The sequence below is a fragment of the Pleurodeles waltl genome, chromosome 5 (assembly GCF_031143425.1).
Source record: "Pleurodeles waltl isolate 20211129_DDA chromosome 5, aPleWal1.hap1.20221129, whole genome shotgun sequence".
Lineage (NCBI taxonomy): Eukaryota > Metazoa > Chordata > Amphibia > Caudata > Salamandridae > Pleurodeles > Pleurodeles waltl.
Window position 1 is genome coordinate 1,192,610,777 of NC_090444.1, and position 27,305 is coordinate 1,192,638,081.

General features: G+C 42.8%; 1 protein-coding gene across 1 annotated transcript in view; it reads right to left on the reverse strand.

The window, feature by feature from the left end:
* Positions 1-27,305, reverse strand: part of PDSS2 (decaprenyl diphosphate synthase subunit 2) — a 613,264-nt gene that overhangs the window by 317,920 nt on the left and 268,039 nt on the right. The window contains exon 3 of the mRNA XM_069235439.1: positions 11,075-11,273. Within this exon, the coding sequence (XP_069091540.1) occupies positions 11,075-11,273 (199 nt within the window). The remainder of the gene's footprint in view (positions 1-11,074; positions 11,274-27,305) is intronic.

A 27,305-nucleotide genomic window follows, 5' to 3' on the forward strand; every position in this document is an offset into this window, starting at 1 on the left:
CATAATCTTTAGAACATTTGTTCCATCCATGCACATGAACTCCTGACCCCATATTGCTGCACACGGCATACCTCTGTTTGAGACGCTACCTTACCATTACAAAGCATGTCCATCCATATGCCCCGGGATTGCTGCTTTTGGGAACACCCAGACCAAAAGGGCTCACGACAGTGGCATGACATGGGACTATACACAAATGGGGATCTATATAAAGATGGTGTCTTAATTTTGAGGTCCTGATCACTGAGCAAAACTACCCCTGGGGCAATATCTCTTGTATAACTCCTTGTTTGTCACACTAGGACGAAACTGGGGAGATCTTTCTGCTGAACCAAAGATGCACTTCACCCTGCTGTACTTGCCTGTCATAGGATGCAGGAGACGCCTCATAAGTTGCCTTGCTGACTCACTGCGAAGTCATACTGCTTTCTCGCTTGCACAATTGCACCTACACTGGGACACAGACTCTGCTCGCCTCTACACAGTTAGACATTTTCAGGAAATATTTGAAGGCCCAAATAATGTTCCTCATAATGCTTGATTTAAACTCATCCAGCCATATGTTTTACATAGGGTATATCTTACTCCAGCCAAGATAAAACATTTCTATCATAGAGCTTATGTTGGCGACAGAGTGGATGCCCATTTGTTGCATATGCCATGGGGTTGTCCCACATTATACGATTACTCTATCACTACTTTTCTGTCAGAATGCACGGGCGAGAGGACCTTCACAACTGGGAGACATGTTTGCTTGGTCTTTACAGTAGGAAAAAGACCCAGAGGGCGATCTCTCTCTTCTTGGATCTGGGGTTCATTGTGGCCAAGTGACTTATAACATGAAAGTGGTTATGGCCCAATCCTCCAAGCTATGCAGCATGGAACCACTCCATGCTCAATTGGACACAAGCGGAGAGTGTAGCATTGCGTAAAGAGGACCCTCTGGGACACCGCAAATACCCCATAGCCGCCTGTTGGGACAGCATTCTTATGCAATTTCAACATGGGCATCCACATGACACTGTGGACCCTAGTGAATCCAGTACTCCCATGCCACGCTCCTAGCGCACTGCCACAACAAGATATGGTTGGTATCCCTCACAGCTACACTTTAGTCAATTACGATTTCTGTAGCATATTCAGCTTAGCTTGGCAGTTATTGAATACAAATATTGGATTCCGGCATGTTTGGGGCAAACTACAACTGTTTTTACGCCTCTATGGTCTCTGCGATTATTTGTGTTATATTGTTGTTAACTATGGTAAAATTGTTTCTCATAAAAATCCATGGCCCTGCAATCTGACAACATAGTCGCGGAGTTATTATAACTCGACTGATGCTTAATGACTTGTCATATCTATTACACAACGCTGTATTCCTGCTTTTGAATCCAAATCGCATGAGGTGAAATTATACTGTAAATTGTATCTAGAGTTGCACACACACTAACTACCAATAAAGAGATTCAAACAAAAAAAGTGTGCTCCTGAAGGCAGGCTACCAATTCACAGATTCTAGATGGCACATCATCTAATGCATTTCTCCCCAAAATATCTCACCTACAGGGACAAGCTAAAAATCAGTCATAATCACAACTTCTGGGTCCCTCTAAACTTGCATTACAAGCACCCTTTACACAGCACATCAGTGACTCTGTGTTCCAAATCTCTAAGACAAATGGGTTTCAGCAACACCTTTTGACCCCCCTGGTTTCTAGTCAGCATCGCTTTCTGGTCATAACATTCATCAGCTCTTGTTTAGTCAGAGCGTTTTTCTACAATTGTGTCATCGACTTCCTGAGGTAAATCACATAGTCATCCAGACCTTTCTGAGGTTACTTGAAACTTCCAACCCACCCTTTTATGAACAAGGTGAGTGGGTCACACATTGGGTACCCAAACAGAAGTTCAAAGCGCCTGAAACCCTTTCTGTCTGTGGAATTTCCCTATAAGCGAATAGGAGACACAGCAGGAGAGCATCCCACTTTCTGGTGTTCTATAACAGATCTACCATCATGCTGTGGGGGGGGGGGCTTTATAGAACCCTACCAGCAACCCATTAGTTTGTCGGTGGCATGCCTTGGAGAAGTGATAAGTCACATCTGTTTGCTACCACATGTATAAGGAGATAAAGTTGGTTCCCCAGTCGGAAATAAAGAGTCTTTGGAAATCCGGCCATATAACAGATCCCTAGGAAAGCCCTAGCTACTACCTTTGCAGTTGTGCTCCTCACAAATACCGCCTCTGGAAACCCAGTTGCATGATCCACCACAACCAAGATATACTTGTCTTATGTCATTAGGGGGAGAGGGGAAAAGGGTAGAGGTGCGGCCAGGAGCAATGGGCAGTGCCTTTTTTTTTTTTTAAGGGTCTGCCTTGACCTTGTCCAAGTTAGTCTGGAATGGTCCCAGCCTGATGTGACCAAAACCATGTAGGCTTCTGGTCCTGAAATCTAAAGCAGGGACAATTTAAACAATGGCCAAGAGACATTAAGAACCTTGCTTCACCCCTATATCAACCATGGCTGACTTGATTTTGGTTTCTAAATCAGCACAGGCAAGCGGGTATTGTATGTTCTCTCCACCAGCCGCCACACCAGTGCCATTGGCACTGGGGAGAAATCCCCTTTGGTTTGAGATACTTCCTTTCAACCATTGCTCTGTAAGCTGCTGTATCTCTCAGGGCAGGAACCACTTTCCATATATGCTAGGTTTGAAAACAAACCCCATCGTGTTTAGGTGAATATGCCTCACGGCACCTGGATCTGTTTCCCAAATGTCCATGTGAATAGTCACTATGTTAAGGGCACCAGGGCTCTCTCGGTCCCTTCATCCACAGTCAAAATACTCACTACAATGGGTGCTGCTGGTAAAGGGTCTTTCACTCAACAGTCTTTTTTATAATGCTCTGCTAGTGACACCTAAAACAAGTATCACATTGTGCTTGGAAGGACCTTTCTGTCCTTCTTTCTACTTGTGTTCTACCTGACTTGGAAACCAATTTCCTTTCTGTTTGCGTCCTCCCCTGGAAACTTGGGAAGTGCCACGGACTTTACCCTTCAGTTTGGAACAAGTCTGGTGAGCGTTCCTTCCTCCATTTGCCTGGCTTAGGTTAATAAAGGACTAGAGAAGCATAGCTCTTATTAGCTAACCGCTTATCAGACAACACTGCATGTTTCTTTGGAGCCTTCTCAGTCAAATCTGAAAGGTTTTGCTAAAGTAAGATATAGCATTTCTCCTAGGGCCTCTATGCACCACCAATTGGTTAAGGCATTGAACATTTTTGGCCTTATTATCTCCTGCCCCTCATTCCAATCATGCAACATATCATGAATCTAGGTTTCAAACTAAACAACATGCACTCCCCTCCTTTCTTTAAACCTCTGAAAATACAGAGCTGGCTTCAGCTCAAACCATCTGATCTGAGTTTCCATTGTTCACTCATAGCTTAATTGCTCAGCTACATGCATCCTTCCAATGGCTGCTGTGCCTTCCAACCTTCTATGGGCAAGCAATTCAATAAAGTAACTGCTTTAGACACATCATTCAAAGCCTGCACTTCACAAGTGATTTGAAAGCTCTGAAGCTATCCTCTTGTTCTCTCGCCAATTCTCTCTCCTTTCCCTTTTCCAGCTTTTTATTTCCCACTCCTCAGATTCCTTTTTTCTCTTTTCATGGGACCATTCTTCCTGCTTGTCTCATTTCCTTTCCTCTTGTTCCATCTGAGCTAGTCTCAGGTTCTCCATTTCAAAATATCTGGGCTTCTCCTCTTCTTCAGGCTTCGCTTTCTGAAAAGTTAAGTGCAAATTCAGGTTCTCAGCTCGACCCAACGCAAAGAAATAACTACTGGCATTGGTGACAATGGTAGCCTAGAAATGGGTGACAGTGATTAGCTTAGGGAATCACTGCAAAGCACATTTGGTAATATACATGGAGCCTGCCTGTGTAAAAGGGCTTAGAGCGCATGACAACATAGCATTCCCTCCCTGGGTCCCTTTCCAGGTACCCTCCACAGAGTCCATCACAATTTCTTCCCTCCCCTCCAGATTATCTAACTGAACTTTTATGTAACTCACAAGGACATCCTTGTCCTTGTTCCTGGGAGCCTTCCACCTTCTATCCAAACACACATTCCTCAACTGATCTAAGCATAGGGTGTCAAGGACTATCCTCACTGACCTTGTATTTGCATCATCAAAGTGCAGGGTCTCATGTGCACATGCTGAACTTATCACATGACTGCGGCAAGTTTGAATTGGCTTTGAGTGGATCCCACACCGCTTGCTGCCAATTGCCAGGCGGGGTCAAAGGCCAAGAAGGAACTACTAGGCACCAACAGTAGCAGTTGATATTGTTTGCCTCTGACATTTCAGGGTCCACACTCCAATGGCTCTGCAAACCGGGCCAAATACAAACCCCTCAGCACTTGACTATATCGTTAGCAAGGGCTTGCAGTCGCAGGTTTCTCAGGGAGGCAGTATTGGGTGTTCAAGCTCAGCACATTAATGTTATAAATGATTAAGCAACCTAGTGTTTAATTTTCAAGAATGATAGCTCTTTAATGTACACTAGAACTACACACTACACATGTGAAAATGCACACAATGATTTCACTGTCCTAGGCACTGAAGGATGTCTGTGCATCTCCTCACTAATGACCCAGCCCCCACCCCCTTATGGTGCAAGCAGTTCTCTCCCCGGGTCAATGTCCAGCTTGATGAAGTTCAGGTGCAGATTACCCTCGTACTCTTGTAGCTGCACACAGTCTTTCTTTCAGTTCACTGTTTAATATTCAGCAAGTCTCCCAACCTATGCTCAGGTCGGCTTTCTCAGGTGGTTGCTGGCTCCTTCTTTGGTTACCCTCTATGCCTCTTCTGGGTGCGCACGAGTCAGCAGTTTTTCCTGGCTTCCTCGTTGTACACGTCTCTGGAGATGCAGCTGCTTTGGGCTATTGAGGGTGGCTGCTGTGAGGGAAGTCCTGATTCAAACATTGATGGTTTGGCAAGTGCAGCCCTGCTCTGGGTGATCGGGTCTAGATCACTGCGGGCAAGCAAAGCCTGGGTTCGAGTAGGAGGTAATAGGACTGCACAGATCTCACTGACTGAATGGCCACAATGGTTTAGATCATGCCAAGGTCTCAGTCTGTACAGGTGCTTCAGGTCACACCTCAACTTTGATGCGGGTGCAACAGCTCAGATCACACCACAGCTTCACGAGTTGGGCACAGCAGCTCGGGTGACATTGCAAATTCACAATTTGAGCCTAGAAACACAGTGGAGAGTCACGGGGCACACAGATCACTCTCCACAGTCTTCATCTTCAGGTAAACCAAAACATCAGAATCATGCTGCACCTTGCTCTTCCTGGACAATTACTCCTTCTGCAGAGTTGGCAGGCTCCTTCGGTGTCTCAGCAGGCAGTCTTGTTTCTGGACACTTCAGAGTAAGGGACGACTCATGTGATGTCCCCTGAGCTCAGATAAGTTGACTGTCAGGAAAACACTAGTGCTGGCTGTGGAGGAATCCTTCTAGGACTCTGCTGAGCAATCTTTCCTTGGTCTTAATGAACTTGAAACTGGAACAAGTGGGTCAGAGGGTCTGACGTTATATAATAAAATCAGACAGTAGATGTGGATCAGCTGTCTGCATTTTCAGACCCGATTTCATCTGGTTCTCCTTTCAAGTGTCCTATCTAGGTTGTTCTTCAGACACAGCCTTTGCGTAGAATGATGTTCCTGAGCTGTTCAACTGCACTAACTCAAACACCATCAAAACACCCTCTCCAAATAACTGTGAACCGTAAACAGAACCTTTTCCTCTCACGCTTAATAGATTCCCCTTCAGACCTCACTTGACCCATTTTTTTCAAACAGATTTCTAGCTTCTCTTACAACTCCTCTTCTTACTTTACCTCGGGTAGCATATGCTGTAGCTCTCCAAATTTAACACAGGTCATTTGCAGAAGCTGATCTGACCATTTTGTGTCTTCGCAGAGCAACAGTTATCCAGCACATGACTGAACTATATGTACTACATGGGTAACTGAAACTCGCTGGCCTGATTTCAGAGTAAGGGTGCATCTATTCCACAGGAGACACTGGATTGTATCAATAGGATTATTTAAAAAACATGTTTTGCATTCCTACCGCTGACTTTCACTATTAAAAGGTGTTTGATTTAAACACCAAAAGCAACAAAAAAACACTCAACTGTAGTTTGTCCTAACAGCAACATCACAGAACTAAATTGTATATTTTTAGGTCTCACCTAATGGAGCGTATTCGCTGTTGCTGCGAAGGATATTGTATCAATAAAGGGCTTGGAGGCTGGCCATTACTTACCATTTGCCGACTTGACTGCCAACCTTTTTAGCAGCCTCCTAACTGGATACCATATGCATCACATCACTTCCTTTAATTTCTCAGGAGCATGGACCAAGTACCAAATGATTTTGTTTAATTTGTCACCTTCCGCTGCTCGTGTTGTGATTCAGGGTAATTTGGGATTATTATTTTTTTTAAACAATTTTTTCTGACTGGCATTTTGTTCTACCTTTGACTTCGTTTTCTGTGACTTCAGCGTTTCCTTTCACCTTGATTTCGTGTGTTTGTGTCCCTCTGCTGCTCAAGCTGTGATTCTTTAACAATTTTTTCCGATCAGCATTTTGTTTCTACCTTGCTCTTTCTTTTACGTGACTTTTTATGTTTGGTGCTTTCTTTTACCAACACCTTTAGGTTGCTTAATTTCTTCTGCAAGCCAGCACTTTGTTTTACAGGAACAAATAAACAGCACAGACTATTAAAGCAGTCTATGTGCCTGCATGTATGCCACAGTCTCTTGAAGGAGCTACCCCACTCCGCTCTAATCAACATCACTCCAATCTACACCAATCTATCACATCCCACTTTAATCTAACCTACTCCACTCCATTTTACCCCAGTCTAACCTACTCCACTCTACCCAAATCTAGCCCACTCCACCCTTATCTACCACACTCCAATCTACTCACTCCAATCTACACCACTCAACCCCACTGCACTACAATCTACCTTACTCCACTCTGCCCCACTCCAACGTACTTTAATCTACCCTACTCCACCCACTTCACTCTACCACAATCTACCCACTATACCCCAATCTACTCCACTCAACTCCAATCTACCCCATCCCACTGTAATTGACCCCACTCCACAACAATGTACCCCAATCTACCCCACTCAAATCCACAGTACTCCAAGGTACCCCACTCCATTGTACTCAAATCCACCCCACTCCACCCCAATTCAACCCACTACAATCTACTCCAATATACCCCACTACACTACAATCTACCCAAATCTACCTCACTACAATCTATTCCAACCGGTCCCACTCTACCCCAACCTATCCCACTCTACCCCAACCTATCTCACTCCATTCTACCATAATCTATACCACTCCAATCTACCCTACCAAAATCTATCCCATTCCAATCTACCCTATTCCACTCTATCCCAATCTACTTCACTCCAGTACAATATACCCCACTCCAATGTACACCACTCCACTACAATCTACCCCACTCCACTCGACCACAATCTACCTATTATACCCCAATTTACCCAACTCAATTCCAGTCTACCCCACCCCACTGTAATCGACCTCGCTCCACAACAATGCGCCCCAATCTACCCCACTCAAATCCACCCCACTCCAATCTATCCCCACTGCATTGTACCTAAATCTAGCACAGTCCTATAGCACAATCTACCCTAATCCACTCTACCCCAATTTAAACCCCAACAATCTTCCCCAATCTACCCCACTCTATCTCCATCTACGCAACTCCACTCCAATCTATTCTACTCTACCCCAATCTATCTCTCCCCAATACATCCCACTTCACGCTACCCAACTCCACAGTACTCCAATCTACCACATTCAACTCTACCTCAATTTAACCCACTACAATCTACCCAATATGCACCCCTTTACTCCACTCCACCAACATCTACCACTCTCCACTCCAATCTACCCAACTCCAATCCACCACAATATACCTGCACTCCAACCCACACCACTATACCCCAATTTACCTCCCTCCACGTACCCCTATACCTCACACCAATCCACTGCACATTACTTCTCTAAACTCTACCCCAATCTACCCTACTCTATCCCCCTCCAATCTACCTCACTCCAAACAATTCCTATCTATTCCACTCCAATCCACCCCACTCTACCCCAATATATCCCACCAAAATCTACTCCACTCGACCCCTCTCCACACTACCCTAACCTGTCCAACTCCACCCCAATCTACCCAACTCCATTCAATGCCAATCTACACTACTCCAATCCACTCCACTCTGCCCCGCCCTACTCCACTCTACCCCAACCTACCCCACTCAGTTCCAACCTACCTCACTGCACTACACTATATTGTACCCTAATGTACCCACATCCAATCTACCCCATTCCAATGCACTCTACCCCACTCTTCTCTACACCCATCTACACCACTGCAAGATCACCTCAATCTACCTCACACTACCCAACTCCACTCTACCTCAGCAATCTACACAATCTGCTGCATTCAAATTTCTCCACTCTGCCCCACTCCAAACTACCCCACTCTACGCCCTAATCCAATATACTCCACCCCATCTGCCCCTACATGCCCCAATACACCCCACTTCCCACCACTACAATCTAGTCCATGCTACCACACCCTACTCCCATTCCAACCTACCCCAATCTATCCCACTCCAATCAACTTCAATCTATCCCACTCCAATCAACTTCAATCTACCCAACTCCACCCTACCCCACTTCAATCTACCCCACTAATTACAATCTACCCCGCTGATTACAATCTACCCCAATTCACCTCTACTACACTCCAATATACCCCACTTTACTCTACCCCAATCTACTCCACTCTAACCTCATATAACCCACTCCACTCTACCCCAGTATGTTCTACTTGAATCAACTCCGTTCCAGTCCACCACAATCTACCCCACTCCAATCCACTCCACTCTTACCCACTCTACCCCTCTCTAATCTACCCCACTCCAGTCTACCCCACCTAACCCCAATCTATCCCACTCCACTCTACTCCAATCTATCGCACTCCACTTTACCCCAATCTACCACACTCCAATCTACCCCACTCTACTCTAGTACAATCTACCCCAATCCAATCTAAACCATTCTACCTCAGTCTAACCCACTTCACCCCATTCTACCCATCTAACTCGGTCCACTCTACCCCAATTTACCTCACTCCACACCTACCCGAATCTACCCCACTCAATTCCGATTGACCCCAATATACCCCACTCACTCTACCTCAATCTACCCCATCTACCTCACTCCACTCTACCCTAATCTATGCTATTCCAAACTACCCCAATCTACCCCACTCCAGCTACTTTAATCCACCCCACCACACTCCAATCTACGCCAATGCACACCACTCCAAGCCACTATCTTTTAGCCCGGTGAACATCAGCCACACTGAAGTACAACATGACAAACATATTTCCAAACAGAGACCTATTGACTTTGTCTATGCTTGTGTTTTTAACCAGTCGCAGAGAAACCTTGTTTATAATTTTGTTATTTACAGGATATATCCCGGAATTAGTATGTTACCAGTAAATAAACATTTGCTTATAGACCAAACATCAGTGAAAGAAGTCACACGTGGGCCATATGAAGGGCCTCATCCCACAATGTCATCCTTGTTATTTAATCATTTTGCAAAATCAGGAAAGAGTAACAATTCTCGAGTTTTTAGGACCTCAAGTGGAGTAAAAAGCAAACTTTTTTAGGAAAAGGGTCAGGCACCAAGGTTTGGGGAAGTTATTTTTGTTTTGTTTTTTATCCTGGTAGGTGACAGAGAGGAGCATAAATCAGAGTCTCGAATAAAATTAGTTGTGAAAGGAAAATCCTGCCTATAATGACACCTTCTGGGGTATGTCTTTTTATGTATGTCCTCTTGAAAATCGGACCAGTTTACATATGCTAAAGAATGGAACTGTGCACCCTTGAAGTAAGGTAAAATCCTAATCGACACTTCCTTCCCCAACTGACAAATCAGCTGAAATGACAGGTCTGTATCCCAATTTTCAATATCAACCTTTTATAAAACTACTTTGTTGATGATATAATTTATAAACCAAACAATATAAAATGTTCAAAGGGCGAAATAGGATATTCTCATCTCCGCCACTGTGGTTCGCAGAGGGTACTAAACACAGACAGACATGTTGGAGGAATATCTCGCTCAGTGTGCTTTAAAAAAAGAATAGTAAAGTACAGTGAGATCAAAATAAATTTTGACTTGGAAAAATAATGTAATAATGTCATGGCTAAATGGTACAGCAAATTTTCCTGTATGTCTAACACTGGTTATCAGTCCAACACTTTACTTTATGTGTATGCCTTACTATTTCATCATTCACCGAGTATTATGTTTTGGTCTCTTTATTACGCCATGATATCGTTCTCTGCACTTCTCTTCTTCCTCTTTCCTTAGTTCCATTCAATCTACCAGTTCTGATATAGCCCCTAGACAACTACCCCTCCATTCTACACCCCACGTATGGCTCTTTTCAAAATACTCATAGTCTATCAAGTAGTCCTTCTATATAAGATATATTTTTCACCTTAACCCAGGACCCAAACATTATTCGGAGAGACTTCAATTTGATCATCCACTTTCCAATAACTGAACAAACGTTTTAACAGTACCAAAATCCTTGTGGTGCAAAAGGATATCCTTTTACTTATTGGTGACCTTAGAAGCACGTGTAATAGTTTAATACCCGCATATTGCCCCCAATCGTCTTTCACGCGTCTCTGAGGTGGACTCCCTCGGCTTCTTACCTCTAACCTGCAGTGCAGCTTTGGTCAATAAATGATGTTATAACTCCCCTTTTGGGACTGAATAAGAAATATTTTTTGTGTGAGTGTATGTTACTCTGAGATACTCAGGAGCGTGTCACACTTAAATCAGGCACCCCTCCAGCATAAACAATAACCCACTTCTATCACCCACCGAAAAGCAGTGGCAGAACATTCACTTACCTTGGTATTCTGCAGCTGCGCTAGGCCTGTGCAAGCATTTGCCAGAAGAAAATCTCCGCTCAAAATCGCCATTTTATTTCCAAACTGCATGTCCTTCATTGGCCCATCGCAGGCCTTCAGCTCTCTGATGTTGACTATCCCCCGATGCACAAGAAACGCAGTGTGGATCAACTCTGTAATTTCAGCAAGACCTCTCTGACTGACAGAAAAAAATGCAGAAAGTGACAGGTCATTTGTAGCTTCCACAACCATTTCTCCGACATAGTTTCCACAAGGCATCATACAAATCTCCACGACTAGGACAACGTCCCTTATATCCGCTTTAAATGGAAATGTTGAACACAGCAATTAGCGTCAGCCCGCCATCCCCAGACCCAAATTTCATATAATTACCGGCAAACAAACCCAGATCCAAACTATGGACTGATGCACCTGTGAGGAAGGGAAATGTTTGTGACGTACTCCTACGCTGAAGTTGTTCACCTTCAGAACATTCTATTTTCAGTTTTTCCAGATACAATTATTGCCCCTGAGAACTGATTTCTTGGTGATCCCATGTGCGTTTATTCAGCAGATTTAATGAATACAACTCGTGCTATTTTTCATTTTTTAGATATGAACTGCAATGAAAAGGGCAATGTTTCCCTTTCCATTTAATGTTGATAGTTTACGTCTTTAGGCGGCATTGTCTGATGCAATGTCTGCAGTCTGCTGCTTCAAATTGGATGGGCTATAAATAAGGATAAATGAAAAGAACAAAATGCTGTTAATTTTGGGTTCCAGGCTTTTCTACTTTAACCCTTCAATCAGGGTGCAAAAAATTTACAGAAATTAACAGTTGCTCCTTTAAACATGAATGCAACTTTGTGTAAGGAATGAGATAGGTTTAATTGAAGTATCTGTTGAACAAGATAGCTGGGGGACAGGGTATGGGCGATTTGTGGAAAATGAAAAGGGCTTGGGTGCAGAGTTTGGATGGTCAAAAATAGTGCACTTTATGTTTACATATTTCAATGAGTTTGGTTTGTAATATTTCCTTGTTCGGTTGTGCTGCTGGAGTGCACTGCTGAGAAGGCGCCAACTCAGGAGGTTTGGAACCTGTGACCAACAGGCCACACAAGAATCTCTGCCACAGGTGAAATAACCCACTGACCCCTCTCACTGGGATTAGAAACTGACAAAAGCTGGTTGCACATTAATCTTTGCAATTGTCACACAAATTGAAAAGCACTGCTACTACCTATATACACAAAGGCATAAGGTATATTAACCAACTGATCTCATTAGTCTTCACTTAGTGGCCTACAGAATGCGCATAGATTCTGTACATTTAAACACCTGGTCATTTCCCTTCGTTTGGGTGGTATTTTTTCAATCTTTACTTTTTTCTCTCTCTGTTCCCGACCCTCTTGCCTAGACCGGGTCGCTTTCTTCTGCATTTTCTTATTTTTTCATCTTAGTTCTCTTCCTGCAGTTTGTTTTCATCTCGCTTGTTTTCAGTTTTTTAGCTACATCTCTCTTCTGTCACTCGTTCACTTCTCACCTATCCCTCTTCACAGGCCCCTAAGGCATCCGTGTTGCTCCTTTCTCTCTTCTGTTGTCCGAGTCTTCTTGTATTCACTAATGCCCAGCAAAGTGACAAGTTCTCGTTCCCTGGTGTTAAATGCACCGAACCGCAGCAGCTTTTCAGGGGCTCAGGGCAAGGAACCCCCGGGGAAGCAACAACTGAGGTCCTGGCGTTATTTGCCCACCTCATCCTATGGTAAACCCACGTAGGCTAATGTCTACATTATCAATCTTTTGTAATTTACTACATCGGTAAAATCCCAAATGAACTATGGACGATCAAAACAATGACAATAATGTATAACTACTCGGAATTCTGTTTCACTGAATACGCGTTAGTGGGTTTGGCAGTGCTTGTATTTTGTAATAAGCATCAGAATCAGCAGATCTGCCACAGAAAGTAAGTCAGAAGGGAGTCAAATCAGGCCCCTATTCCAGGGAGCTAGTGAAAAATGCACTTCGGAGATTTGAAGGTTAGCTTTACTCAGTCTTTCATCCTTAAAAGGTCGACAAAACTGGCACACTCAAATTCGATAATGGTAATACTTGGAATGCGTGGCTTGGGAGCATCCAATGCGAAAGCTTAGACTGCGGACACTGACTGCAGTTTCTTGGCTGAATTGTAAGCTCACTGAAAGTGAATGCCAGGGACAGGAAGCCGTTATTTGGGGGTGAACATTGGCAGGACAGATGCTAATGGCTCTACTATCCACAAGCTGCCAGTCCTTAATAGTTAATAATTACAATTTCCTCTCAACAGGCACACTACCTTTCGGTTCTCTCCCATCATTGAGGTTTGGGCCATTAATAGCTGTTAATGCCCCACCTTGATAGCAATAACCCTCCATTATTTGCAGTGTTATGGAACATAACCAAACATTAACAAGTTCTTGTCTCCACTGAAAACAATGAAGCTCGGAGAGCAATACTCTCTGACATACGCCATTGTCAGAGGATGATAACGTGCTCAGCTTTTAATTATTGGCATTTTTCACCCCACTCCCCATCTTAGCAGCGACTGCTTCAAACTGACTGACAGCAACAATATGGCGTCCACAGCCCTTGCCACAACTGTCATTCGTCATAAACAGGTTTCGGGAATCACTGGGGACCAGCTGCAGGTATTTGGAATGGGGGGTTTATGCAAAAGTAAGTTGCCTTAATTGGGGTCTGTGCTCTAGTAGCCTAGTGCTTAATTTGTGCAGGCAGTTGCAGGAGGTGGGTTCCAGCACTCCTTTTGGGGGACCACAACTTTAATTTGATTTTGACAGAGAGCAAGAGAAAAAGGCAGTAAAAGAACGAAGGGAAAGAGAAAGACCAGGACCAGAGACAGAAGAAGACAGAAGGGGTGAAAAACCCTGTAAGAGTAAGATAAAGGTCTGCATTATGAATGGTCCGTTGAATTCTGATATGTGCAGTAACGCAAGTCATTGAAGTTATCAGCCAAACCCCTATCAGCATTAGGGGTTTGGCAGATTTGATCATAAATGGAATAGCCGGAGTGTGACATGAACTGCATTTCCTTGAATACTTTTCAGCAAGTCAACCCTGACGATATCTACGGGGGGTGGGGGGGATTACTGGCATATGTGGGTTTTTGTAAGGTAAGCCTCAAAATATGCACATATTCCCCCTTTTAAGAGCAAAACTGGTAATAGTAGCTACTTATCAGACCTCATAAATAACATACCCCATGGTATTGTTAATTTTCAATGAGTATATGAGTGGAAGACCTCATGAATCAATCAATTTATGCTTTTCAACTGAAATACCTGTGGTAACACTATAACAAAATAAGCAATATTGTTATTGTGTCATTGTTATGATGAATGATGCATTTGGATGAAGATGTGTAGCTGTGACAGCGGGGCAGGCAGAACCCCTGCCATAGTCATAAACAAATGGCAAGGGAGGGGGAAGGTGGCAAAAGAGATGGTGGTGTGGAGGCATTACTCCATAACCCATGAGATTCTGCACATTTTCAGGATGAACTTACATCTTGCATCTATAACTTATCACTCCTTGGTATCCCTGCCTAGACTAACGGTTCTCTTCACAAAGTTCAGTTTACATGTGTAGATTTACTACAAGTAAATCTACTCTTACCGTTTTGAGTAACACTACTTCCTGTGGTTACTCATCATTTACAAGTGTAAAGATACTCAAAAGTGTAGACTTACATGTCCCCACCCCTTGAACTAAGGGGGGTTGAGCCTAATTTAGAAGTGTAAAGTTACTACTTGTAACTTTGCAGACAAAGGTCTCTGCCACGGGGAAGATCTGCCCATGGTAAGGATAGGGAATTATTTAAACGTCTATTAAACTAAAAAAAAGTACAAATATATTTAATTTAAATATTAATGTAAATTAATTTAAAATATTTATTTTAAATATAGAACAACATTTAAAATGCCACAGCATTATCTTAATTTTGGACTAAATACTTAATTTTTTGCATATATGAAATTATTAAATAATGCTAAATTACAATTGTTGTTCTTAAGATTTAGATGAAAAAACACCTACATTATAAAATGTTTAATTATTAAGTTATAAAAAACAATCAATGTTAGGTACAGAATGAATTTAACTTAATTGTTGAGAAACACATGAAAGTTACATTAAGTTCATTAATTTTTAAAAACAAAAAAGGCTAACATATTTACATTAAATTAATAATTATGTTTTATTTACCCATAATTGCTTTAACATTAAGTTTATTTATTTATATATTTTGTAAACGTAAAAATAGGTTAAATTAACTTAACATTATATTCTATGGGCTTTTATTTTACGTCCAGGCCTCCATTATTTTCTAGGGAAGGTCGTTGGAGTACCAGTGGTTGGTCATGTATGGTGCTGAACTTACTCCAGCTCTGTGCGAGTGGTTGGTCATGTGCGGTGCTGGACTTCCTCCAGCTCTGAGCTGGAGAACATTTACTACTGATCTGGGTCCTTTTTGGGTGTTATAACTGTAGAAGGGCAGTTTATAAATACCAATGGCTATTCTTCTTTGTGCATGAGTGCATGATCCTCCCTAAATTCATCCAATTTAGTTGTAAGTTTTCCCCATTTTCCAGCCACTTCCCTGTCCCTCCCACATTTAATACTAATATGAGACACACATCTCAGCAGGAGAGCAGGTGGGGTAGACCTCAAAAGGTAAGTTAGTGAGTATAATTTTGTAGTAGGTAAGTAGTACCACTGTATTACTACAATTACTACAGTCTGTGAATAGACCCCGCCCCCCTAAGTTTGTCAAGCATGAAGCCCAAGGATTTTGAGGCCACTGAGTGTGTATTATTATTATAGTTATACTTGTTTATCACTGTGATACAGAGCAAATCCTCTCAAAATGCTTGCAGGAACGGCAGGCATTAGCTTTTGGTATGTATCCTAACGTTGAACAAAAGTATAAATGATTAGATGACTGTGTTAGAATGTGTCACTAATCAGACTACACCCAGGATGTATTCTTCATTCTTCAGGCCCACACACAAGTGCTGATTGTTCAGCTAGTACAGCACCATGATTAGAAGATAAGATCTAGAGATGTGGACGGTAGTGTTACCAGTAAACCAATAACACTTGGGTCTATGACTATTTTGCTCTACAACCATATGCAGCTATTATTCTATGTACTGGCATAGGTTGGTGAATGGATGGACCAGAAACTGGATGAAATTAAATGTGACTGCAGTTACGACTGTGCGCTGAATGCTGAGCACGGAATGGTCAATATTCCACTGATCAACAGGACTTGCCCACAGCAGATGCCTGTGGACACACAGGTTGAAGCTACCCTCCAAGAGGATTTTATTAGCTGAGAGGAACCATACCAGGAAGATTTTCTCAAATCACAAAGCCACGCGACAAGGGACGAAAGCTGGCTAGTGTAACATTCACATCTCCAAACACTACTGCAAGTACTTGGAGAGTACCATCTTACTCTGCACTCTACATCTACCTCCTTTCAAAATTACCTCTTGATTACCTTCTTGGCCCACAAAACACTCCAAAGAATGGTACCCGGGTCTGTCCCGAGCCAGCTGCCCCTTCAACATGTTTTCAATAATCTTTATGTTCTCAGGGATCTTCAGACTTCACCAGCTCATATTATTACATTGAGCTGTATACAAAAAATAACCCTCGATTTGGAAATCTGTACCCTTGGAGATCAATGTACCAAATCCAGCAGAGCATCTTACTGACGAATACATGCTACACATGAAGATTTGCAGATTCTATTTATTACCCTTGTTTAGGGTGGGGATGAGCCATGACTCACAAGAGGCAAATGCTGAAGTGAGTCATTCTGAACCACGAGCCCATTAACAATAATAATAATAATAATACACAGCATACTGCACTCCGAGGATCCTCCAATATGGTTTATACCATGATGTTGTTTCATGTCTATTAGTTGCAAGCTTTGGGTCAGATGTACTGTTCACAATTCATGAAGGTGCACGTTACTCTCTGGCATGTTTGCGAAAGGGAATGCATAGGTTGCATTACAAATTGTAGATTAGCAGGGGTCGCAAAAGAGAACTGACTAAAGGATGGTGATTAGGGTGGTCTCGATTTGCAACCCTCTCTGATTGGCTGCAAATACAGAGATGGCTTCCTGCAATGCACAGCAGACCACCAACCCAGGATTTGCTTTGTCAAACTGTAAACATTTTTTTAAAGGGGCACTTCACCATGAAAGGCACAGGAAGCTGCTTTAAAAACCATTCCCCATTGGGAAAACATTGGAGGAGCAGGCAATAATCCGGGCTACAGTTTGTTCCTCCACCTTCCTTCCAAAATGCCGACATGATTCTCAAAGGGAAAGGTGCACAGCTTCCCCTCTGGATATCAGGTAACACTCCCATCTGAGGATGGGCAAGTGATCAATAGTTTGTGACTGCAATTGCAGCAATAATCCATAGATGCATGCCTTTCAAAATAGAAAATATGAGGGTGGATACCTCTTTGATGCCCCCTTCTATTTGGCAATTTGCTAAGTGTTGAGAGAGCTCTTTTATGAGTCGGAAAGGTCTATTGTACATTGCATTTTTTGCTGCTGCCAACTCTTTGATTTTGCGATTCACATTTGCAACCAAAAAAGGGCTTTGTACATCTTTACTAAGTAGACCCAGAGCACAATCTCATTTGCCATAGCGTGAATTAGTGGCCACATGAAGGCTCAAGGGTATGAACCTGGCTACAATAAAGTTTTAACAGGCCACATTTATTAAGGTCGAGCCTCTGAGAGACTCTGTTGTATACAGTAAAGGACTTGGGCCCACCAATGCTTACCATTTGTGTGCTTCAGCGTCACCTCTTCTTCATAGGCTCTTTAGTTGGCTATGGCAGGCAAAACGTCATATCCGGTCATTTTTGAGGAGCAGTGACCAAGCACAGATTGATTAAAGTTAATTTGTGCCAGTCTGCTGCTCCCAACGTGATTACAGTACTATTTCTTCCCTCCTCCTACTCCCCCTGCCTACTCTCTCCACAGTGCTTTGCTTGTTTTCTTTTTTTTTTTTTAGGTACGAGGAGAATAATTGAATTGTCCAGAATCACAGGATGTTGAGGCAATGCTGAGACTGGAACCTGGTTCCCCAGTTTGGACATCAGCATCTTTGCCCCTAGCGCCACCTTCTTCCTCTCTCCTCCCAGCCACTACTCCACCCAGGTATTGTATTGTAATGGGCAGGTCTGGATTCTGCACCATTAATGTAGATTTTCCAAGTAATTTATGATGGAAAGTCTTAATTTTATTTAAGACACAGAGGCGAGTATTATGCTTTTCTTTTCCTGCTTTATTTCAATAAAGCTCCAGTCAAGAAAACATTAACCAATCCCAGAAGGCTAGCAAACATGCAGCCAATGGGAATAAAGTAACAATACAGTGGACCAATCAAATATACGTAATACATATAGAATACCTAACTTGACTGCAAAAAGCCCTCTTTTGTTCTGCGAGAAAGTCAAGAATAAGATTTAAACATTGGAAATATACATGCGATTATACATATAGCCAAAATGAATGATACCAGGTCTTGAAATCATTTCAAACAAAAAACTTTAACAGCGTGATTCTGAGTTGGAAGAAGTGAATCCTTAGACATCACAGGGGAAGCCAGGAAATCCCATCTTGGAAAGGATATGGAGCGAGGAAACTTGTTATGTGGAAGATGGTGTAGCATTTGTAAAAACTATAGGGTGGGAAAGAAACAAACACAGTTGATCAATTATGGAAGGGATAATACTCACCTCCGTCTCTTTAATAAAATTAAGACTTTCCATCATAAATTACTTGGAAAATCTATATTTTATGTTAAGACCCGAGGCTCGTATTATGCTTGTTCAAAGCATAACAATTGCTACCGAAGATGCAGTGTACATAGGTTTATAATAGGAAGTACAATAAATAACGTTGTTGGACCAATCAGCTGATCTCAGAATGTCCTCCAAATGGGAACCGGCCCAATAGGCTTTGGAAGCCATGGCTCCCAGGGAAGAATGGGCTCCAAATTTAGACGTATCAATTCCAGCAAGAGACATGACCCATTTAACCCAACAAGCTAAGGTGGGAGAAGAAACTGGTTTACAGGGTTTTCTGAAGGATATGAGGGGTTGGGTGACAGAGGACATTCTGAGATGAACAGTTCTTTGTTCATAAGATTTTAAACAGTTTTCAACACACAATTTTGGATGACTGGGAAAGAAAGGGTAAAACACAGTAGAGATATTGGTTTTGGTACGTCTTGTAACATTAAGTAGACCCCTGTCCTTGAGTGATTGACCATTAACTCTGTTTCACTCTTATGATTAGTTTTAACCTTGGCCTCTGACCTATATATTCTTATTAAATAGATTCCTCTTTGAGGTTCAGTGAGTCAATTTTAGATTTCTTTTTCTTGATCTCCTTACTTTATGCACACACTTAGGGTCTTGGCATCATCTCAGACAAGAACTCCGGCAAAGAGCCCCCCCATCTGGGGTGGTGCCCGTCAGACATTGCAGCGCCAGTCTGACAAGGAGCAACTCCGATGATGAAGCATGACACCTATTTGGGTGTGTGAGGTTTTTGCTCCTAAAATAGGATCCTCCTATAGTTGCTGTCTTTCTCTCTAACTGGAACAGTGTACTTTTCTTGATTTGCATACCTCTAGGGAGGCTGTACACTGGACCAATATTCCTCCTTATCCCTCTGTTTATTAGTATACTAGCGCAGCTGTTCAGCTGTGGGATCTTGTGCTTCACTAAACCCTTGTGATGGATAATTTCCAGGGGCTTATTTTTGACGACGACATTGTATCTGCAATTTTGCAGACCCCGTCAATTTTGGGGAATGATGGGGCTGGACCTTCCGGTCCATCAAAGGAAGAGTGGGACAGGCTCTCCACACTTAAACGTGACCTTATCAAGACGGTCCTACATGGGACCATAATGACCGAATATTTGAGAGCAAACATAGCTCCTAATGGTCTCTTAGTATCAAACATACCCAGGATTTTCCTTCAGGATCTTGCATTTAGGAAAGACTGGGCCCAGATCGCCTGGAAATGTACCAGGGACTGGTTGGTACTAATCATCAACACATCCAAACGATTAGCAGAATCCATCTTGGTACAGATCAGTCTTCTTTAGGGTACTTTGAAAACCTCTATCTCTCTCACTGCTTTCAAGTGTCGGTTAACTGAAATTAACTCTGAACTCAACGAGACGAAGGAATTTCTAACGCAACAGAAGATTACTAAATTACAAAAGGATATCTCCAAATTCAGTAGAGAAAAGGTATATCCTTATATCTCAGACGACTTCTCCGCCGAGACTCACTCTGTCTCCTCGGATGAATCTTCTTCCTCAGTGAAGAAACCCCGGAAATACAGCAATAGCTCTTCTTCCGACGGATGGAATACGGATGATGATGGAGCACATCCTTTCTATCATTACCCCCATTACCCCCAGGACAACCACTGGGGTGGCAACAACCCTTCCCCTTCTACCAACCTCGCCCAATGCTTCCTTATCTGCCTTTTTTTGGCCGAGGCCGGGGCAGGGGAAGAGGCAGAAGGAGAGGAAGAGGCAGAAGGGTCCATTGGGCCCAGGAAGAACCACAAATGGTGACCCGCAGCCAAGGGAAGAATCCACCCAGTCGGACTTAGTGGTCAACCTTTCTTCCAGACTACTTTCCTCAGTGGAGACACGGGTTTTAAATAGAGGGTTAGGGTTTGTACCCACCCCTAACGAAGACCCCTTTCGTCTTCACTGTGAAATGTCTCAGTTTTTCAGAAAAATCAGATTACGGTGTTTCTTTGAAGGGAGACTTAACACTGAGGAGCCTCAGGACTCCTGCCTCAGGAGACCTTCTAAATTCACGCCCCCTACTTCAGCCATCCCTTGTGAAGTACTCGCTTTTGAAAAAGCTGTACTTAGTGACATTACTTCTCTACAACCTAAACAGAAGTTTGTCAATACTTCTAACACTGAAAAATGCGCTCTCAAGACTCTGTCATCCGACAGGAGCATTGTCATAAAACCTGCAGACAAAGGGGGAGCCATAGTCGTAATGAATTCCACTGACTATCGACAGGAGTGCCTTAGACTTCTTGGGGATTCTTCTCATTATATTCAGATCACTAACGATCCCACTGAGAGACTTCAAATTGAAATACGTGGAATGATAGAGGAAGCCCTTGGCAATACATGGATCTCGCGCAGAGAAGCTGAGTTCCTAGATAATTTGAATCCACGTATCCCGTATTTCTACTGCCTCCCCAAAATTCATAAAGGCAAGACACCTCCTCCTGGCCGGCCCATTGTCTCCGGTATCGGTTCTGTCCTTCAACCACTCTCTACTTTTTGCGATCATTTTTTGCAACCAATTGTACGGTCATCTTCTACCTACTTGCAAGACACTAAGGATGTTCTCAACTTGATTGAGACCATCAACTCCACTGTTCATGTCCATGCCCTAATTACTATGGACGTTGAGGCTCTATATATGAATATTCCTCAAGATGCCACATTGCGGGTTGTTGAGACAGCCCTTTCCTTCAGTGATCACCCTCTTACTACTCCGGCACATTTCATTATGCACTGTGCGTCTTTGGCTATGAAAGAGAATTTCTTTCAATTTGAGGATCTCCTGTTTCACCAGATCCACGGGACTTCTATGGGTAGTACTTTTGCCCCGAGTCTCGCTTGCCTTTATATGTTTGATTTTGAGTCACGATATATATTACCAGACAGCAATCCATTTTTTGACAATATCAAATTATGGCGTAGATATATCGATGACATTTTGATAGTCTGGCAAGGGACCATAGAAGAAGTCGATCTATTTACATCTTGGGTCAACACATTGGACCCCTTTCTGAACTTTACATCCTCGGTTTCTGTCACCGAGATACCTTTTCTGGACCTTCTGATCACAATAGTGAATGGCAAGCTACATACCAGCAACTATCGTAAAACCACTGACCGTAATAGCCTCTTACTATATGCAAGTCATCATCCCAAAGCATTAAGAGACAACTTACCATACGGTCAGTTCCTTCGGTTGCGACGTAATTGCAGCAATCTACAGACGTTTGTCTCACAGGCCAGAGACCTGTCTGATAAGCTTGACAACCGCCATTATCCCACTCGGGTAGTCAAGACAGCCTTCAAGCGGGCTAAATTTTGTAACAGAGATTCTCTACTGATTCACTCTCCACACGTCTCGGACACTACACTTACCTGTGTGTCCACCTTTACCCCCTTATCCAATTCCATCAAGAAAGTGGTTAACAAGAGGTGGTCTATTCTATGTAGTGGAGGTCTGCAGCTTCCCAGACCTCGTTTCACATTCAAACGTACTTCTAACGTCAAAGACATACTTGTCCACACTAGCCCACCCCCTGCCCCTCGCCTTCAGAGACAGACACTTCTGTGGGATACTCCTCCAGTAGCTGGGCACTTTCCATGCGGTAATTGCAACGTATGCATTCTGACTAAATGATTAAAGTGCCTCACTTTGGAACGAATAGGCACTTGGCATCTTTTGAAACACACTAATTGTAATACACGCAACTGCGTATATTTGATTACTTGCCCATGCGGGTTACAATACGTGGGTATGACCACACGTACGGTCAAACTCCGTATCAATGAGCATCGCAGCAACATTAGATGCGGGAGGGCCACTACTAAACTAAGTATTCACTTCTTTGAGGCAAAACACAGTCCAGACGACATGTGGTCGGTCGTACTCCAGACCAGTACATCCAACAATACTAGTGCCCTTTTTGAATTAGAACAACGGTGGGTGTATAAACTCCGCACTCATTTAACTGGACTCAACGATGATATACCTTGGTCAACTTTAGTCCGGTAGAACTTACCGTAACCATTAGTCTCTTGTGCTTGCTTTTTTCTTTCATATCAGAGTATAAAACTGACCATCTTATGTTTCATAAAAGCTATGCCATACCCAATACTCTAAGTCTTTTTTACTGAGTTCCAGATGCCTGACATTTCGATAGCTTGTTGTAGTTTAAAATTATAGACTCTTATATTGTGGTCGCTCTACTTTAATTATTTTTCTGAATTTCTTTTACTAGTACTAGTCCCTTTTTTGTGTTTCCTGTGTTGGGCCCGCAATTTGGGAGTCCTTCTACACTTTCCATGACCTCCCTGATCAGACGTCGTAACCAGAGTAGTTCCGGTTGGGAATGGCAGTGACTTCCGCATCAGACTACTCTTTTACCGGGTCCCTCCGTGCTCCTCCATTCATTCGGGAGACGCGGACCCGGGTAGGAGGATCCTAAGTCAGTAAGTTACTGTCATTTCTCTCTACGCTGATTTCTTTAACCGCTAGGTGCTTCGGATGAAGCACCTGTCCGGGACCTAATGGGGCTCCGTGGGCACTTTGAGATTAACAGCATTACTTTAAAGACACTAATCGGACCCTCATTACGAGGATCCCATTTTGTATATTTTGCGCTTTAGACCGCAGCAGGGTCTAGTACGGCTCGCTATGGTTTTTCATTTACAACCACTATGGCGATTAATCTCTCTTTTTTATGATATGTCAGGTTGAGAGTTAATATCTAATTTCTCTCAGATTTCATTCTTCTGTATACTGCCTCCATTAATGGATGAATTATATAAAACACTGCATTTTTATAATGACGATTTTTGATAATGACGATTTGAATACCAATAATTTTCGTTTCACTACCAATAAGTTGATTCTGCTTTGTTGTATTTTGTTTTGGATGTCTTCCTGTTTCATAAAAATAGTGTTGTAGCATCTTGCATTTTTGAGTATTTTACAAACTTTCTTCGCTCAATATAAGCACATCCTCATTTGTTACATTAATTTTTTTATGTACCATTACTCTCCCACTCCAGAGGAGATATATACCTGACCATTGGTCCGCTCTGTCCCATGTAGCACGCTCCTTAATGGGGACGGTAAGCTGTTTTTTGATGGTTTTTTTTATGTCTTTACACCTTTTTGTGGGGTCACTTGTTTGACACTCTCACTGAGCCTTACCACTTTGTTTGACACCACTATTTCCCTCTCCCATGTTGAAGAATGTGTCATTATGGGTATTTATGTCAATATTACATACCATTGCTCAATTATGTTTATCTCATTTCAGAGGGCGACAGACAGGATTAGCAATTCCATATTAGTGTGAGTGACTGGATACAGTTTGTCCTGACAATTTCAGGTATAAGTTTATTTGCACTTTACACAAATAGGAGATACATCTAGCCTATTTTTGGTCCTGAAGAAGCGTCACTAGACCCGTTTGGGCCTCTGTGAGACGCGAAACATGTTGACCTTTAAGGGGGATGGCGTGGAAATTCCCCACCCCTGTCCTTGAGTGATTGACCATTAACTCTGTTTCACTCTTATGATTAGTTTTAACCTTGGCCTCTGACCTATATATTCTTATTAAATAGAATTTTTGTTTTACATTTACATTTACATTCCTCTTTGAGGTTCAGTGAGTCAATTTTAGATTTCTTTTTCTTGATCTCCTTACTTTATGCACACACTTACGGTCTTGGCATCATCTCAGACAAGAACTCCGGCAAAGAGCCCCTCCATCTGGGGTGGTGCCCGTCAGACATTGCAGCGCCAGTCTGACGAGGAGCAACTCCGATGATGAAGCATGACACCTATTTGGGTGTGTGAGGTTTTTGCTCCTAAAATAGGACCCTCCTATAGTTGCTGTCTTTCTCTCTAACTGGAACAGTGTACTTTTCTTGATTTACATTAAGTAGAACACCAATAGGAGTGAAGTGGCGTGAGGAGATATCAAGGGCTTTGACATCTGAAAGTCGTTTCATAGAGACTAGACACTATAACATGGTTAGTTTAGCGGAGAGCATTTTGAGTGATAAATCATTATCCCGCCCAGACAAAAACAACTGTAAAACAAGATTAACATCCAATAATTTACTATATTTAACAAACGGCAGATGAGAGGGTGTTCGCCAACCGGTTTGCCATTAATGAAAGGGTGATGTAAGAAGATGGCTGAATGGTAGAGATTGATTGTTCTGTAGGATTTACCCGAACTAGCCTGAGAGGCAAGAAAGTTGGCAATTAGGGTGATATCTGTTGAAAAGGGATTACCACATTTTCCCAGACACCAGCTAGACCAAATTGACCAGGCAGAATTGCATGCCTTCGATGTGCCTGGGGCCCATGTCTTGTTGATATAGCATGAAACTTCGATCGACATTCCTGGATAGGAATTCGAAGTCCTGTGACTTTCCAGGCTGAAAGAAGAAAGGAGTTGTTGAGAAGTAGTTCGTGGGCAAGACCCTGAGGGCTGAGGAGGCGTTTGGGAAAGGAAGGAAGAAAGATTGGAAAATCCATTGCTAATTCTAGAAGGGGGGGGGGAATACCAGACCTGGGACTGCCAAAAAGGGCACTACCAGAACTAACGTGGCCATTTGTCAACGCACTTGGGCGAGAACTCTGTTGATCATCTAGAATGGAGGGAGGGCATAATTGGTCGTCAACGACCAATCTTGGAGGAAGGCATCTGTTGCTAAGGCCTGGGGGTCCGGTCTCCAGCTGAAGAATTGGGGAAGTTGGTTGTTCAATCGAGACGCAAAGAGATCTATATGCAGAGGACCCCATTTGAGGTAAAGCAAATTGAAGATTGATGGATGGAGTTTCCAATCGCTGGAATCGAATAGATGATGTGAATACCAGTCTGCTACTTAATTGAGTGCTCCTGGAAGGTATTCCGCTTGTACTGAAATTTTGTGGCAGAGGCAAAATTCCCAGAAACCTTTAGCGAGTTCTGCCAGCGGTCTGGATCTGGTACTGCCAAGATGGTTGATGTACCCTACGGCGGTGAGATTGTCCATGTGTAAAAGTATTGAGCATTGAACCCTGTTTTTTGTGAAGCTTCTGATTGCAAAGAAGCATGCAAGCATCTCCAAACAACTGATGTGCATTGGAGACTCCTGAGGAGACCATGTGCCTCCAGTCGATATCTGACCACACCTTGAGCCCCATCCTGTTAGACTTGCATCGGATTCTAACACAAGAGCTGGGGCTGATGCAAAGATGGTCTCGTTATTCCAAGCGTCTAGGTGATCTGCCCACCACTGAAGTTCTATACGTCATTCTTGGTCTAGGGGGATAAAATCTGAATAAGCAAGACTCTTGCGTAAATGTCAGATTTTCAATCTTTGGAGAGCCCGTTAATGAAGGGGTCCCGGAAAGATCGCTTGAATCGAAGAGGAAAGTAGACCTACAATCCTTGCAAGAGACCGCAGGAAGAGAGAAGTCAGCTGTAAAGAGTGGGTTAGCTCTGATTTTATTGAGTTTACTTTTGATTCTGGTAGTTGAAGGGTGCCTTCTGGGGAATTCACGAGAAACCCTAGGAATCCATGTTTTTAGAAGGATATAGAAAATATTTTGTTTTGTTTACTATAAAGCCCAAGTCTGATAACAGAAAGGGGGTGTAGGAGAGTTGTTTGAGAAGAGTTTGGACATTTTGGTGCACAAGTAAAATATTGTACAGATAAATAATCAGCCGGATACCTTGGGCTCTGAGATGAGCAACTACCGGTTTCATTAATTTGGTAAAACACCAAGGGTCTGAAGAGAGACCGAACAGAAGACAAGAAAATTGATAGATTTGGTTTTGCCATTGGAATTGGAGGAATGTCCTGGGTTTGTGATGAATGGGGACTGTAAGGTAAGCGTCTTGGAGGTCGAGGCGAACCATCCAATCGTTCTGTAAGTGAGCATCCCTGAGATGTAATATTGTTTCCATTTTGAATTGGCAATAGACAACGAATTGGTTGAATTGTTCTAAATTTATGACCAGTCTCATCTGTTTGATTTCCTTGATAACAAGAAATAAGGAACTTAGAAACCCTGACGGGTGAAGATGAGAGAGTTGAAATGCGTGTTTGTGAAGAAGTGTTTGAATTTCTTGAGAAATTAGAAATGTCATATCTGTAGAGAACTTTATAGGAGGAGGGAAGGACCTTTGAAAAGGTTTTTCATAAAATTCTATGGAATGGCCCTGGACTGTGTTTAAAACCCAGGGATCGGAAGTGACGTTTTTCCACCTGTGAAGAAAGAATTTTAGGCGACCCCCTACCAAAATATGACCAAAATCTGGACTTACCTGCGGAT